The sequence below is a fragment of the Paralichthys olivaceus genome, chromosome 20 (assembly GCF_024713975.1).
Source record: "Paralichthys olivaceus isolate ysfri-2021 chromosome 20, ASM2471397v2, whole genome shotgun sequence".
In the NCBI taxonomy this organism is placed as follows: domain Eukaryota; kingdom Metazoa; phylum Chordata; class Actinopteri; order Pleuronectiformes; family Paralichthyidae; genus Paralichthys; species Paralichthys olivaceus.
Genome location: NC_091112.1, coordinates 4,507,474 through 4,521,274, shown reverse-complemented (window position 1 = coordinate 4,521,274; position 13,801 = coordinate 4,507,474). Strand labels below are relative to the sequence as shown.

General features: G+C 41.8%; 1 protein-coding gene across 1 annotated transcript in view; it reads right to left on the bottom strand.

Annotated features, from left to right (window-relative positions):
- Positions 1-699: 699 nt before the first annotated feature.
- The window catches only part of LOC109639985 (uncharacterized), a 31,978-nt gene continuing 18,876 nt past the window's right edge, over positions 700-13,801 (bottom strand). Inside the window, exons 7-24 of the mRNA XM_069516649.1 lie at positions 10,205-10,252; positions 8,690-8,808; positions 7,025-7,247; positions 6,184-6,323; positions 5,946-6,072; positions 5,817-5,852; positions 5,586-5,725; positions 5,292-5,418; positions 5,037-5,194; positions 4,820-4,946; positions 4,707-4,739; positions 3,971-4,083; positions 3,734-3,863; positions 3,501-3,640; positions 3,149-3,272; positions 2,220-2,378; positions 1,971-2,130; positions 700-1,654 (exon numbers count right to left, since the gene is read on the bottom strand). Coding sequence (XP_069372750.1) covers positions 1,566-1,654; positions 1,971-2,130; positions 2,220-2,378; positions 3,149-3,272; positions 3,501-3,640; positions 3,734-3,863; positions 3,971-4,083; positions 4,707-4,739; positions 4,820-4,946; positions 5,037-5,194; positions 5,292-5,418; positions 5,586-5,725; positions 5,817-5,852; positions 5,946-6,072; positions 6,184-6,323; positions 7,025-7,247; positions 8,690-8,808; positions 10,205-10,252 — 2,193 coding nt within the window. The 3' untranslated portion in view covers positions 700-1,565. The remainder of the gene's footprint in view (positions 1,655-1,970; positions 2,131-2,219; positions 2,379-3,148; positions 3,273-3,500; positions 3,641-3,733; positions 3,864-3,970; positions 4,084-4,706; positions 4,740-4,819; positions 4,947-5,036; positions 5,195-5,291; positions 5,419-5,585; positions 5,726-5,816; positions 5,853-5,945; positions 6,073-6,183; positions 6,324-7,024; positions 7,248-8,689; positions 8,809-10,204; positions 10,253-13,801) is intronic.

Here is a 13,801-nt window from a genome sequence, read left to right as displayed (position 1 = left end):
TCATTCAGCTGAGATAATCATTGGATTAAAGCGCTAACGACAAAATAAAGTGACACTTAAAAAGTGTAATTTGAAGAATAAAGATCAGCTCCTGTTCACTGAGATATGAGAAATAAAAACCAGAGAGAGCCTGAAAACATTAAAAAAACTGAATTAATTATAATTATAAAAGTCTGTTAATTATTTATTTATTTAGCATTTTAAACTTTTGGCAGTTCATTATTTAACAGTCATAGACTGTGAACAAAGATGGACGACATGACTTCTCCCCAAAAGTGAAGCCACAGTGTCTCTTCCTCCCCCTGGTGGCTGAGCACAGAACAGTTCATAAACCAAAGATGGTGTCTGCTTCGTTAGTTAGTAAGACAGTGAAGTTTTAATTAGTTATGTGAGGCTTAAAACATGGGGTCAAATATTATAATTGCCGGATGATAATGACTGTGCGATCCGTCGTGAATGTGCATCTGTGGGACTAAAGATCACCGGGTTAATACTTAATGACGAAAAAAAGATTTAATTTTTCTGATTATTTTGATCATGCTGATGTATCGATTTTTTATTTTTTTAGATGCAGACCGTAGAGAAATCCAGATACGTTTTGGATAAAAGTGTGATTATAGAGGTTGGACGTCGTGGATTCATTTAGTGGAAACTCAGAAATGCTTGTGACATTATTTACGATTCTTTCAAGCCAACAGCTTTGTTTTTAATTTGTTTATTTTTGTTTTCAATATTTTAAACCACTCCCCAACATCACATTTCACATTATATCTTTAGTATCAAATATTAACAGCTGATAACAACAAGAGAATAAAAACAAGAAAACAGAGAAACTGGACAGAAAATAAACACATAAAACCCATTTAGTCGCACTGACAATGTGATATTCTGTCTGTATACATAACTGCAACACTTCCCACAAAACAATCAGAGATACATGTACAGTATATAAAAATAACCTTTAAAAGCGGATCATGCATTTCTTGCATGTTACACATCCTTTTGGCGTCTGTAGAAAGTATCAGAAGTAAGATAACGTTATTAAAACCTGCTTCTTCTACATTGTAAACACAGTTATGAAGGACATTAGAGTGAGTCTGGGGACATATGAACAGGGACATTCTACAGGTTTGAATATACAAATTAAAGGTCAAAGTCGTGGAGGTCAAACTGTGCTCTTGATCTCTGGATACAGGAGAGTTGGTGAGTCCGTGCTCAGTTTGTGCAGCAGCAGCTCAGTACATCCTGAAAAATACATTCAATTTTTGCTTTTTGACTCCGGATGACACGAATCGCCGCAGCAGGTCGATAAGACACTGACACGTCTCTTTGATTGTTGATCTGACTCGGAGAAAGTGGATTCATCAGAACTCCGGCCTCGTATTGTTTGTGTTTACACTTGTTACATGGATCATGGGAGTTCAGACAAAAATACAGGCACCTAAATAAATTGACAGTGACAGCAGCCGGTTCCCACTGCGCAAAATGTTAAGGGAATATTTTGCAGCTAAAAAGAAAGGCACTGTTGATGCACTGCTTAACGGAGCAAAGAGGAAAATGGTTTATTATAGCAGCTCTATCTCCCACTGCTGGCTCGGCCTCTCGTCATTCTCTGGCATGATCACCACATGGTCCTTGTCGTACGTTTTTCCACCTAAAGAAAAGAAAGTGAAGATGAATGCTATCGAACATCAGCTCTTACTTTGAAATTCAATTACACCTCTGAATTTGGATTCATATTAAAGCAACATTATAAAAATTTGTTTGATGTTTCACTGCCTTGGAATAAGGAGATAAAAAAGAAATAATCTCAGTCAGGAAACTTAAAATATTAAGAAACCCTTATGTGGTTGCAGGGGGCGCTACTGCTAATTAAAACGTACACAATCATTATTTACAATTTAACAATTATACACAATATTTAAATCCAATCTCCTGAAGCCCATTTTTGTCCTCTTCTTCTCTCATACCTTTAACATCCATGACCATGCCGGGGAAAGTGAGGTTGGTGATGAGGCCTCTCATCTGGGTCACCCAGGTCTGGATCGGCTGCCGGGTCTCTGACCACAAAACCACCTTGGCTGCCGGCTCTATGTTGCCCATCACCTGGAGACTCATGGTCTTGGACAGCTAAAAGAAAAGGTCACACACAGTAAACCGTCAGAGCGGCTCTTGAAAAATGGATTCCACATCGTCATAGCCTTTAAATCGTGCTCCACCTTATTCTTTATGAATCCGTCCTGATAGAACCAGATGTCAGTCATCGGCTCCACCTCTGCCGTCACCACCACACGTCCTGACTTCATCTCCTCCACGCCGCCCTGGACGGACATGGGGTGGCCGCTCTCTGCGTTCTTGATGCGGAAAAACTGACGCTTCTGCAGGAAACAAAAATAGATTGTCCGTGAAGACCTTTGACTGATTTGTCCCCTGAACCAGAGACTGTTTATGAGGAGGCTAACTTCAATGATAAATCAGGAAAGCACAGCAGACAACTAGCAGCTCAGCGACAAGCTAACTGTGACGTCATCAGCCATTCAATTATTAGGGTTTAAAAACTTAACTGAGTTATAAAAAGTTCACACCAGCACAATGTCCATGAAGGGAGAAATTCACCAATGAGACCTGAAAACGTTTTTAAAACTAGGCTTTAAAACTCGAGGGGTCTTTGGGGATTTACTCGCTTTTTGAGCCAGTCTCAAGTGGCCACTTAGTGAACTGCAGTTGTTGGCATTTCCTGATTGGCTTCATTTCTCAGCCCAAGAAATTGCCACTTGTCCTAAAACAGCCAAATCCCACTTCCTCAAAAGAAACAAACAACATATTGGTTATTGGAAGCCAGGTTTTGATTGAAATGTGGCTTTTGTAATTAAAAATATTAGGAGTTTCAAATCCATGTCAATTTTGCTGTCGGACATATTAATAGAAAAGTGGTTCAGGTGAATGCCCTTTATTCATTTATTATTTTCATAAAAAAATAATTTATCTATATCAATAAATAATCTTGGTAATGATAATGACTCATCTGCAGCACCACACAACACATTTTCACATCGTAGTGACACAACCAGGACTTTGCCTGCTGGCATGTGTACTTTTGGACTCAGTGAGGTTGTAAAGAGGTTGTAAAGATGACTTGTTAACAAACCTGTCTGACTGGATACACTGAGCCAATCGTACACAGCGAGCTAAACTTTGGCCAGTTGGTGATTTCGATGGGCTCCAGGAGGAACTGGCGCCCCCTGTAGTGGCTGTGTTCATATAACACCCAACTGCAAAAGGAAGAGACACAAAATTAGAGTTTTGCAACTAAAGACAAACCTTTTCTGATCGTTTCATTGAGTAATTAAATGTTTTATTTGACTTTCAAGGTGTTTAAACAGTTTTATCAGCTCATGTCGGGTCCAAGTGGTTTGTTTCCTCCACCTCACTGTCATAAAAACCTGAAAAGGACAAACAGAGAGATGCTCTGTGACACGCCTCCATGCAAAGTCACTTACCTGCCACTGTTGACCCTGACCGACAGGATGTGGTTGTTGAAGCCCTCGCCAGCCATGCTGATGATCTCCGTCTCCGTGGTGATCTCTCTGCCCTCCAGACACTCGAGGCCAAACAGAGAGAGGGAGGGAACCGAGAACGTCTAGACGGTTGGGGAGAGACGGAGGGTCAGACAAAGACGAGGGCGAGAACACAGAGCGTTTTCCACAGTATGTGCATTGAGGGAGCTTCTCACCGTCGGCACGACCTTGACAGAGCGGATGCTGCAGCTGGGGGGACAGCCCATGCTGATTAAATTGGGGTAATCTCCTTCATGTAAGACGTACAAGTTCCCAGAGTGCTTTTCGTTCTCGTAGAGCACCCAGCTGGAACACAGACATTTGGAGTCATCAGCCAAAACGTATTAGCTCTTCAACCCTTACTTTTTGTACTTTTACTTCTTTACTCTCCGTCTCAGCTCAGGGTTCCTTACCTTCCACCGGCCACTCGGCACGACTTGGTCAGGAATTTTTCTGACAGCGCTTCCTGGTTGCGGTCAAAGACGTCACACTTGCCCTGGAAATCTGGCTCAGAGTATAGAACGAGCTGATAAACAGAGGTAAGGAGAAGTGAGAGATTGGACCAACACATTTTTCAGCCTGAAAAATCTTTGATTTATCCAAATATTCACAATGTTATCTTCTATTCTTATCTGTATCTGTGCTTATGATTGATTTATTGATTAGGTCACATTTTGGCAACTATTTTTTTTTATTACGGGTTGTGCAATCAAATATTTCACATGCAAGATTTGAATAAAAGATAGATAGTTAGAATAAATAACAGGATCAATGTGGATGTTTGGATAAGGGGCCTCTCAGGTAGAAACAATGATTTCTAATCTTGTTCTATGAAGTGAATCATTTTTATCGCCTGTTCTGTGTTGATAAAGAAAGGGATTTTCCCTGCATGGAAGATTTAACTCAGGCCAAAAGTTAAATACAAGTCAAATATTTGCACTTGGACAAACACAGCGCACTGTTCTTCCAGTATCATAGTTTATTAGTTATGAAATTGTCTGCAGCCTATAAGATGAAGTGTGTGTGTACAGGCCCTGCATATTTTTTAGTTAAATCCCTGCACACCAAATCAAAAATGAGATCAAGGTGTGGACACCAGCTATATCTCAGATTAAAACCTGCAACTGAATGTAAAGACAATATATTCACCTGGTTCCGGGTCCTTGAGTTGTCACTCGGAGCCTAAAACACAAACAAACATGAGAGAAACATCTGACCCACGTGACACACAGGAAATGTTGCTGAGGGTTTCAGGTCCTCACCAGGAGGATGGGCTGCACTGAGCAGATGCGAGTGTCCTCAGAGCCCCAGTCAGCGCTGTTGTTGTAGAAACCTTTCTCTAAGATGTACTGGTCACCGGAGTAGTCCACGTGGGAGTAGGCGACCCATCTGGACAGAACATGAGCAACCGCCTGATTGTTGTTTTAAAGCAACACTTGAATTAGTGACGTGGTAAATATACAGAATCTATCGACTTACGCCCCGCTGAGTACGTGGATGGAGCGCGTGGACGTTTTGTAGCCGAACAGCTCGACGTCAGGAATGGCCTCCGTCACCTCGAAGGTGCTCTCCTCCTGCATGTTCTCCTGTTCCTCCTCTGGCTGCTCAAACATCACCATCATGGGTTCGGTCAGGTCCTGCAGAAGAGAGAGAACAGGTTTACACTGAAGCCTGATGGGAAATTATGGAAACTACTAGTTTTCATCTTTTCAACGTGACTGGAAGGAAACTCACTGCTTGTATCACCCTCACGGAGCGCAGCTCGGCATCGCGGCCTCCCCACACCCTCCAGTCCTGGTACTCCCCCTCCTCCAGCAGGTACTGGTGGCCTCGGAAACCGTCCTTCTCATAGCCCACCCAGCTGCAGGAACGGAAACAGTCAGGGGGTTAAAAAGCACTCAGGTCTAATCAACTCCAAATTGTTTTTTCGGTTTCTGCCTCATGGAGCAGACTTTCTACCTGAATCGTGCAGCAGTTCTACTCATTAGTGATCAATAAGGTGTAGTTTCAGTAGAAAGCAGCACTTACATTCCTCCCTGCACTTTGAGGGAGCCCACACTGTACATGAAGGCTGTCTGCTGCCTGTCTACTCTGGTCATGAAGTCTCTCATGTTGCTGTTTATCGTCCTCGACTTCCCACAGAAGTACGGCTTTTCGAAGATCATCAACTGGAGACCGAGGGTCGCAATTACAACCAGGATGCACTGACGACCTTTTTTAATTCAATGTGGAGGTATGTAAAGCAGTAATTCTTCTTACCTTTGGTTCGCTCAGATTTTCCACTCTTGGTTCTCCCTAAGGTAAACAATGAAAATACATTCACCCACTGGCAACATGTAAGAACCTACACCGAGATGCTTGTCAGTACCTCTAAGAGTGTGCACTTACCACTTTGAGCGGGTGCAAGGATCCCACGTAAGGATGTTCTACGCCCCAGGCTGCCGGGTTGGAGTAACCCCCCACCTCCAGGACACGTGGTACGCCCTGGAAGAAGGGCTGCGCGTACACAAGCCATCTGACGATGGGGAAAAGATAACGTGAGTTTAGGAATAATGTGAAATAGTGAGAAAATCGTTAATGGCAAAAAATTTCAGCTTTTTCAATAGCATGTCTGTTCATGACTCACAGTCCAGCATTAATGATGATAGAGTTGGCCTTAATGGGGAAGCCAAAAATCCTGGCATCATCAGAGGTGTCTCTGAAGATGACTTTCTTCCCCTCTGCGTTTTCCTCCGGGAAAAGACTGATTTCTGGGACGCTGTAATCCTAAAAGAGAGATAGAGAGGGTGTCCATTAGAGTCACGCAATGTTGGAGAACACAGGTAAGTAATAAAACAGACCCTGTAGTTGAAAATAAATGATGGAATCTGCTATGATTCCCTCTTAATACACAGAATAGTTTTTTACAGGAGCTAAATCTAAGTAATTAATGTACCTAACACTGTAAAAAGCATTATAGCAGATGAGGCCGATACTGATATTTGAGAGTAAATCACAATAAATTGACCGATATTATTATTTTTAAATATACAGATATAACATTAATATTTTTGGGAGAAATCTCTTTGCTTTTTGAAGAATTGTGACTAAGATATGTATGAAATAGTATTTGTCAGTAAACAAAACTACCTCAAATATTTCTATAACTTTATTTGTTTTCACAGTGATGAAATATAGGTGCAATAGTTTGATGTTGTAAAACTCACAGTTAAATAAAGTGCATTTAATCTAGTAAAAAGTATTTAACTTTTTCTAAACATTCATTGACCAGGTTTACAGGTTTTCATATTTATCTTTGACACTAGATGGTGCTATTGACTGCAGGAGGAGGCACTTTGCAAAAGCATCAATGAGACATAGTATTTATTCTTTAGTACCAAACAACAATGAGATGATACTTGAACCTAAAACTAAATCTTTACTCTGGGGGTGTTTGACAACGTTTCAAGACAAAGAGCTCGTCTCACCCTGACGGCTCGTCGCAGCGATCCGATGATGAACCTCCTTGCCGGCGTGCTCTCCGTCGGCTCATCACTCGTTTCTCCGTTCTGCTCCTTGCCTCCCTCCTCCTCCTTCTGTCCGTTCTGCAGCTGCTCCTCGGGGGGGCTGAAGGGGCTGGAGAGCTCGATGTCGCCCTCGTCCAAGGCAAGTTTGTCCCCTTTGAAGTTGGGTTTCTCGTACATCACCCATCTATCGAAGAGAGGAGAGAAGACAATGAAAACATCTTTTCATTATTCTGTTTTGTTCTGATAACCACTGCTGCATCTTTATTCTGAAATCTGCATTCACACATGGGGAACAAATAGAGGAGGGATTATGATAAATGACATACAAATGTTTATTTTCTTAAATCACCAAGTTGGGAAATTTGACTTTGTTGAGTGTCAAACAATTAATTGATATGTCCTAATATGATACTTGAATTGCTTTTAATTGTTCTCTTGTTCTCGGGAAGCCGGGGATCATGGGTAACATCTTGTTCAGTTGTGTTTCACTTCAGTGGGACGATGCACTTTTCTCTATTTGAAAACCACTTGAGCTCAACAGAGTTCTTCACCACATAAGGCTGCAGAGGGCGCTGTTGCTCAGTAAAAGTCACAAAGTGTTGCTTTAGGACATGGTTGTGGAACATTTACTCAATTTGTATGATTAGTCACGGTGTAGTTAAACTTCAAATAAAGTATAAGAGATTTAAAGGGGAAGTCGGGGCCTCAACTAAACATGAAATTTATTTTTTATAACGGATTCTCATTTGTCGAATGTTTTCAAAGCTGAAAACTGAATCACTTTAATATAGAATCCTTTACTTACTGTCACAAATACTCATGGTCTGGACTGTTAGTACCTTTATCTATAGTTACAATACTCCACTGGTACAGGTAGATAAACTCTCAATTAAAAATAACTACAGTTGGATTGAATCAAGGGTTAATGGGACACACAGATGTTTTTGTGGCTCCGAGCGGTGCCATCGGTGTTAGTGCTGCTTCACACACTTGGCTGCGTTGGATTGAACATTCCACATCAGAGCCCGGTGTGTGTTCAAGCTTGTGTGTCTGCGGGTGTGTCAGCTATTGATGGCATTTGCATGTCCACACCACATCGGTGGCATTTCTGCTCTGACATCTGCAGAGAGGAGTTTACTGTGAGGAGGCGGTGTTTAATTACACACCTGACATTTAAATACCAAAAGACAAGGTGCGGAGGTGTCGTCTCTTAACTTCTGAGATTTAGAAAGAATTTCAAAAGGCCTCGGGTTTAAAGTTGAGGGAAGGTCCAAAAACATTAGGCAATGTCTGGTGTGTGTTCACCTGGTTGTGGTTTTATTTCCTGTGTACTTCTCTTTATCGTTGTATTAATGACAGGGAGCGTTAGTTTGAAAGAAAGCTTTGTTGTGTGTCCAAAGCATAAAACTGTCCAAAGCATAAAACTCAGTGATCAGTTGTTGTTGTGGATCCAATTTTGTATTTGAATTCTTAGCAGTAACGTTCTGTCATAGAAAGTGCACAAAGGAGACAACTGAACAAATAAATGACCCTAAACTTTCTCCTGCTGACAGACGAAATGTTTGATCAGTAAAAACACAGCCGGAGACCCCAGGTTGTTTTAATAGGAAGACGACGTCCACTCACCCTCCTCTGACGACCCTGATGGAGATGATCTCCTGCAGATCCCAGGACGTAGCGTCGATGACATCACTGCGCACCTCGATCCTCTGGCCGCACATCCCCGGTCGGTCAAAAATATACATCTAGAGAAAAGAGATAAACAAACAGATGCTAGAGAAGATAATAACCTGGAATGATTATCTCGCTTATTTCTACATGGCAGTTTTCCAACAAAGGTGCGAAGCCTGGCTGTTTGGCCGGAGGGTGTTTGTCTTCTGCAGCTCCAAGATCACCAGATCCAAGACTTTACGAAGACACGGCGATTAGAAAATCACTTTTAATAAATGAGATGATAAATTATTCATAAATGACTCGGACAGTGAGAATGATACGACGGTTAAATTAGAATAATGACACAGAATTACTGCAGGCAAGAGCTGTGAACTGTGCAGCTGAAAAACAGACCAAGTGTCATCCACTGACAAAATATCCAGTGACACGTGCAGAATTAAATCTTAAATTTCAGGCTCATCCCTTTAAGAGAAGAACTGTGCAAGTTAAGTTTAAAGTAGCAGAATTAGAGCTTGATTATCATTTAAATTTGAAACGTGATAAACCAAAATATGTTTTTTTATTCAAACCTTGCATCAATATTAAAAGCAGCCTGCAAATGAAATAAAGTATATTCTTTCTTTTTGTATTGTTGTACTTAAAACTGTAGTTTCAGGTTTACAGACATGTTTGGTTCATTCAGTTCTCAGGCCCTGCAGCGTGGAGGAGCACCGGTAGCTCAGCCTAAATGTCAGCTCCTCCTCTTACATTCACAATCTGTCACAGACAATCTCAGAGAAAATGAAAAACCTTCGTACAGCCTTCAGCGTGCAAGCAGCAGCAGGCCTGACATTTAATGACATTTGCATTAATAATGTATGCGGCCGCTTCCTTGGAAGTAGCAGGTATGCAGTTTTTTGGCATCAGTCAAGTAGCTTGGAACTTTTGACGAATACTTGTGGTGGAGAACAAATGGTTTAACCAGACAGCTGCTGCTCACAGAGAGAAACGATTGTGAAACAGAGGTTATGTAAGAGGCCAAAACACAAGCACAGTAAAATGAGTCTCGTATAGATGATTTTTTCACCCTCAGGTAAAACAGTTGTGTTCTGTGAATGAACTGGGAACAGACAGAGTGTACAGAAACGTCTCTGTATTTCTCTTCGCAGCGATATTTGTGATTTTAGACCCGATTCCCCAGATAATCCTGAAGCATATCAAACGTTTGATGATTCCGATGATCGGCTCCGACAGAAGCCCGCAAAAGCAATCTCCACTGTGAAAACTGTGTGTGCATTTTATGATTATAAGATTAAAAATCGTTTTAATCTTTCATCGTGTCTGTCGTCTCCCAGGTTGTTTATGTAGCCGAGAAATTCCAGAGAAACAGCTTCCTGATCCCCGACTGAAGGTGATCAGTGACAGCAACTGTCACCTTTGAATGTGAACATGCAACATGTCAGACAGCAGAGTTCCGTGTAGACTCACCTTTCCAGGACGAGGGTTGAGCTTCCCGTGCTCCTTCTCTTTTGTGAGCTACGACAAAGACAGAAATAAATATATATTTTAGCACAATTCAAAATTTGAGTACACATATTTTTCTCTACATTCTCTCTACAAGCTGCACCAAACTCCACAGACTCATCGATATCAGGTCCCTAAATGTTTTTTCATCAGTATCGCCTTATGAATTTGAGCAGATCCTTTCTGTCCCAACAAACCAAACCAAAGGACAATAGACCAGAATGGCATTCGGCGGCTTGCATTCCTCCGCCAAGGCCGAACAATCCTACACATGACAATGCAATCATCGTTTACATCTATGTCTGATACAGACGTGAGGAGAGAGAACATCATTCATGACAGAACAAGCATCTCTTTGACAGGTGTGAATACGTTCCCCCATTGTACCTGTAGAACCTAACGCTCACTAATACCAGCTCCATTAAAGCGTCCAGTGGAACCAGACACGAATGAATGAAGTCACTGTGCAGCTGATTGACCAGAGTCGTCATTTCCTGCTGCACAAACATTGGCCAGGACATCGATTCATTTTTGGTTTGTTTACTTGTGGTACTTGGAATGAAGTAGAGGGTTAGCACAGTGGAAATTTGCATATGGATCAGTGTGTGTGTGTGTGTGTGTGTGTGTGTGTGTGTGGTCTCAGGTATCACTTGGCCTCTCCTCTGTGGAAGCTGTGTAGGGGAAACAGGCTATCATCTGGATCATGTTACCGACCAAAGAGGCCTGCGACCCAAGCTATTGTGTCAGTGTTTTTGCTGTGCTCATGACCCGTCTGTTCTATTTTTCAGCCTTTGTAAAAAAGCACTTCGATTTTGAAAAGTACTCCATAAATAAAACGCTGGAAAACTTTAGGAAAATGTCCAGAGTAAAGTGCACGTGGGTCAACCTGGAAAAATACATCTATAAAACCAGTTTCTTGAATATTAAAGATTAAGGTTTAGAGTCATTAAAAGCCTTTCTTTGGTAACTAAGAACATATGAGAGTGTCGACTGTATTTTTCACTGAAGTATTTATTTTATTTTAACCACCAATGCTTCCAACTCTGACAGACTTGTCTCAGTGCAGCCGAGGCTGGAGCCACTTATCCCCAACAAGGTTGTCATTGAAAATGCTGTCACACTGCAAAACCACAAAGAGCCAAAGTCAACATTTACATTCCTGTGGCATGACATGGTCCAGCGTTCAGAGTGGAGAATGCACGGTAGATGTTTTGGGGCAGAAAAGCCTGATCCGCACTGGTGACTGACACGTGAGAGGAGGGATGACTGACACGGTGTCGTAATCTGTCGGACTTTCACATTACCGGTTCTCAGAGGCTGTGAAATATTTACGACTGTAAGAAAATCACAGCCACAAAGAGCCTGTTAAGAAAAATCAAAGAGAAGAAAATAAAAAATGATCTATAACGGACGTTTTGCTTCCTGTTACTGGACCAAATGAATTATTAAACATGTAAGTGATTCATTTAACAGTGTAATCAGTGTAAAGGTTTTGGGATAAATGTGCTGAATTGCTGATCACATATTCTGAACATTAGCGCAGATAAACATTTTCAAGTAATAACCTGAAATCTAAAATGTGAATCTGAAACTTCTTTGCCTCAACAACACCAAAGCAACGCCAAACATCTGTTTCATTTACGAGAGGAGCTTTAATGCCAGATTAAATCATAAACTCAGAGTTTTACGCTTGCCAGTTAAATTACATACTGCTGATGGAATGTGCCGGTTCAGCAGATCATCCATTTAAAATGCGCGCGAACATGTGATGCACGGAAAAAAAAAGTTTGTCCTTTCCTGTCGTGCCTTCACCTCCTCAATTCTGCCTGTCAACTCTGCTTCATCAAATATCAGGCAAACAAGCGGAGAAATGTGAAAATAAAAACAAAAGGCGAGGTGCGGTTGCGTCTGTGCAGGAACAGGCAGATAGCTGGGATGGGTGTGGAGCCTGGTTCAAGAAGAAACTATGAAAAAAAGGAAGCGATAGGAGCAAAAAGTTTGGTGAGAATTAAATGATCGAACAAAGTTACCTCCACCTGCTGAGAGAAGAGTCGCTGGTGGTTTCAATGAATAAGGAGTTCAACGTTTGTATTCATTTCTACAAACACATCAACCATTTACTTTCCCTGTCTTTAGTTTGATCAGTTGACTTAAGCGAAGCAGGATGAGGCTGTAAAATATATCCCTGTTCAAACACAGGACACTGACACACGGCTTTCATTGATAAGAGCCAGTTCACTGACATGACAGTTCTAATTTAAACTTGGTCGACAAAATCCATAGAATCTGTATATTTGATGCCACATTTGAATTCGGTCGAGTCGTAAAAATCTGCATTATTACACAATATTTGCATTAAAACTACCTTCAAGCTGAGGACTCCAATCGTGCACAGAGACAACACAGGCAGGGAGTGTGCAGGTTAGTTAGGGACAGACAGGTACGCTGAATGAAATGATCAGTTTTGTTTCTTTTTTAGATGACTTTATTTATTGACGGCTACCGTGAAGACGTGAAGAGGATTTGAACAATAAGATTTATGCACCTTTCTCGTTGAACTCCAAGTTCCCTCCCCAGCAGAGCACACAAATTGTACATGTATGAAGGTATGTAGGAGTCTACCTTTAAACAAATGCCTCTGTTGAAGTGATCATAGGCCGGAATGCAAGTGTGGTGACAACACTTCTCTCCATTCCTTTCTTCAGGCGCCCTGCTGTACATTGTTCACTGCAAAGACATTTTTAAAATCCGCCCTGTCTGAAAAATAAACATCTATTGCAGTAATATTCCCCCCCTGCAGATCTCTGGAGGCCCGAACACCTCGTCTGAAGTCAGTTTCAGTGGCTGTTAGCAACACGAGCTGAGGTCCTGCTGTGTCATTTAGCCTGAGAAAAACATTAGAGCTGCAGGAACCATATCGCTGAACAACCCAGAGGAAAACCAAGTATTGTTTGAACTGGAAAGTGCAAACATTTGGATTCAAATTAGACCAGACAGCTGCACACTAATCAGACCGTCCTTTTTCTATTTGCACGGACAGAAATAACAGAATCTTCACGTGCTCAGCGTGGAGAAACACGATCCAGGAGGAGCAGAATGTGAGGAGCAGGATTTACTGCCTGTCCCAACATCCCATCATTCCCTCAGGGGGCCACTTCGTTTAGCTAACTCTTGGCAAACACTGCACTTACGACGTATAATGGGTAAATATAATGGTTAATAGCGAAATGTGCTTAAAAACTGTATATGGTTTGAAGGTGTGAAGAAGGGAGAAGGTGGCCGGAACGATCCAGAATGACTTTTAGAGGACAAATCAGACATGGAAGCGAGAGAGCGTGCGAGCGTCATCATGTGTGCACGTGTGAGCGGATCTTCTCTTTCCTGCCAATGAAAATCATCATCAGACATGTCCTAATCAGTTAAACGCTTCACATGCACATGCACACATGAACGTTCGCATTGGAGGAACGAGTCCTTGCATGCGTCTGGAGACACCCATTTTGTTAGGGAAGAGCATTTCACTTGGATAATGTAGGACCACTGAAGGACCTTTTTGAGGCT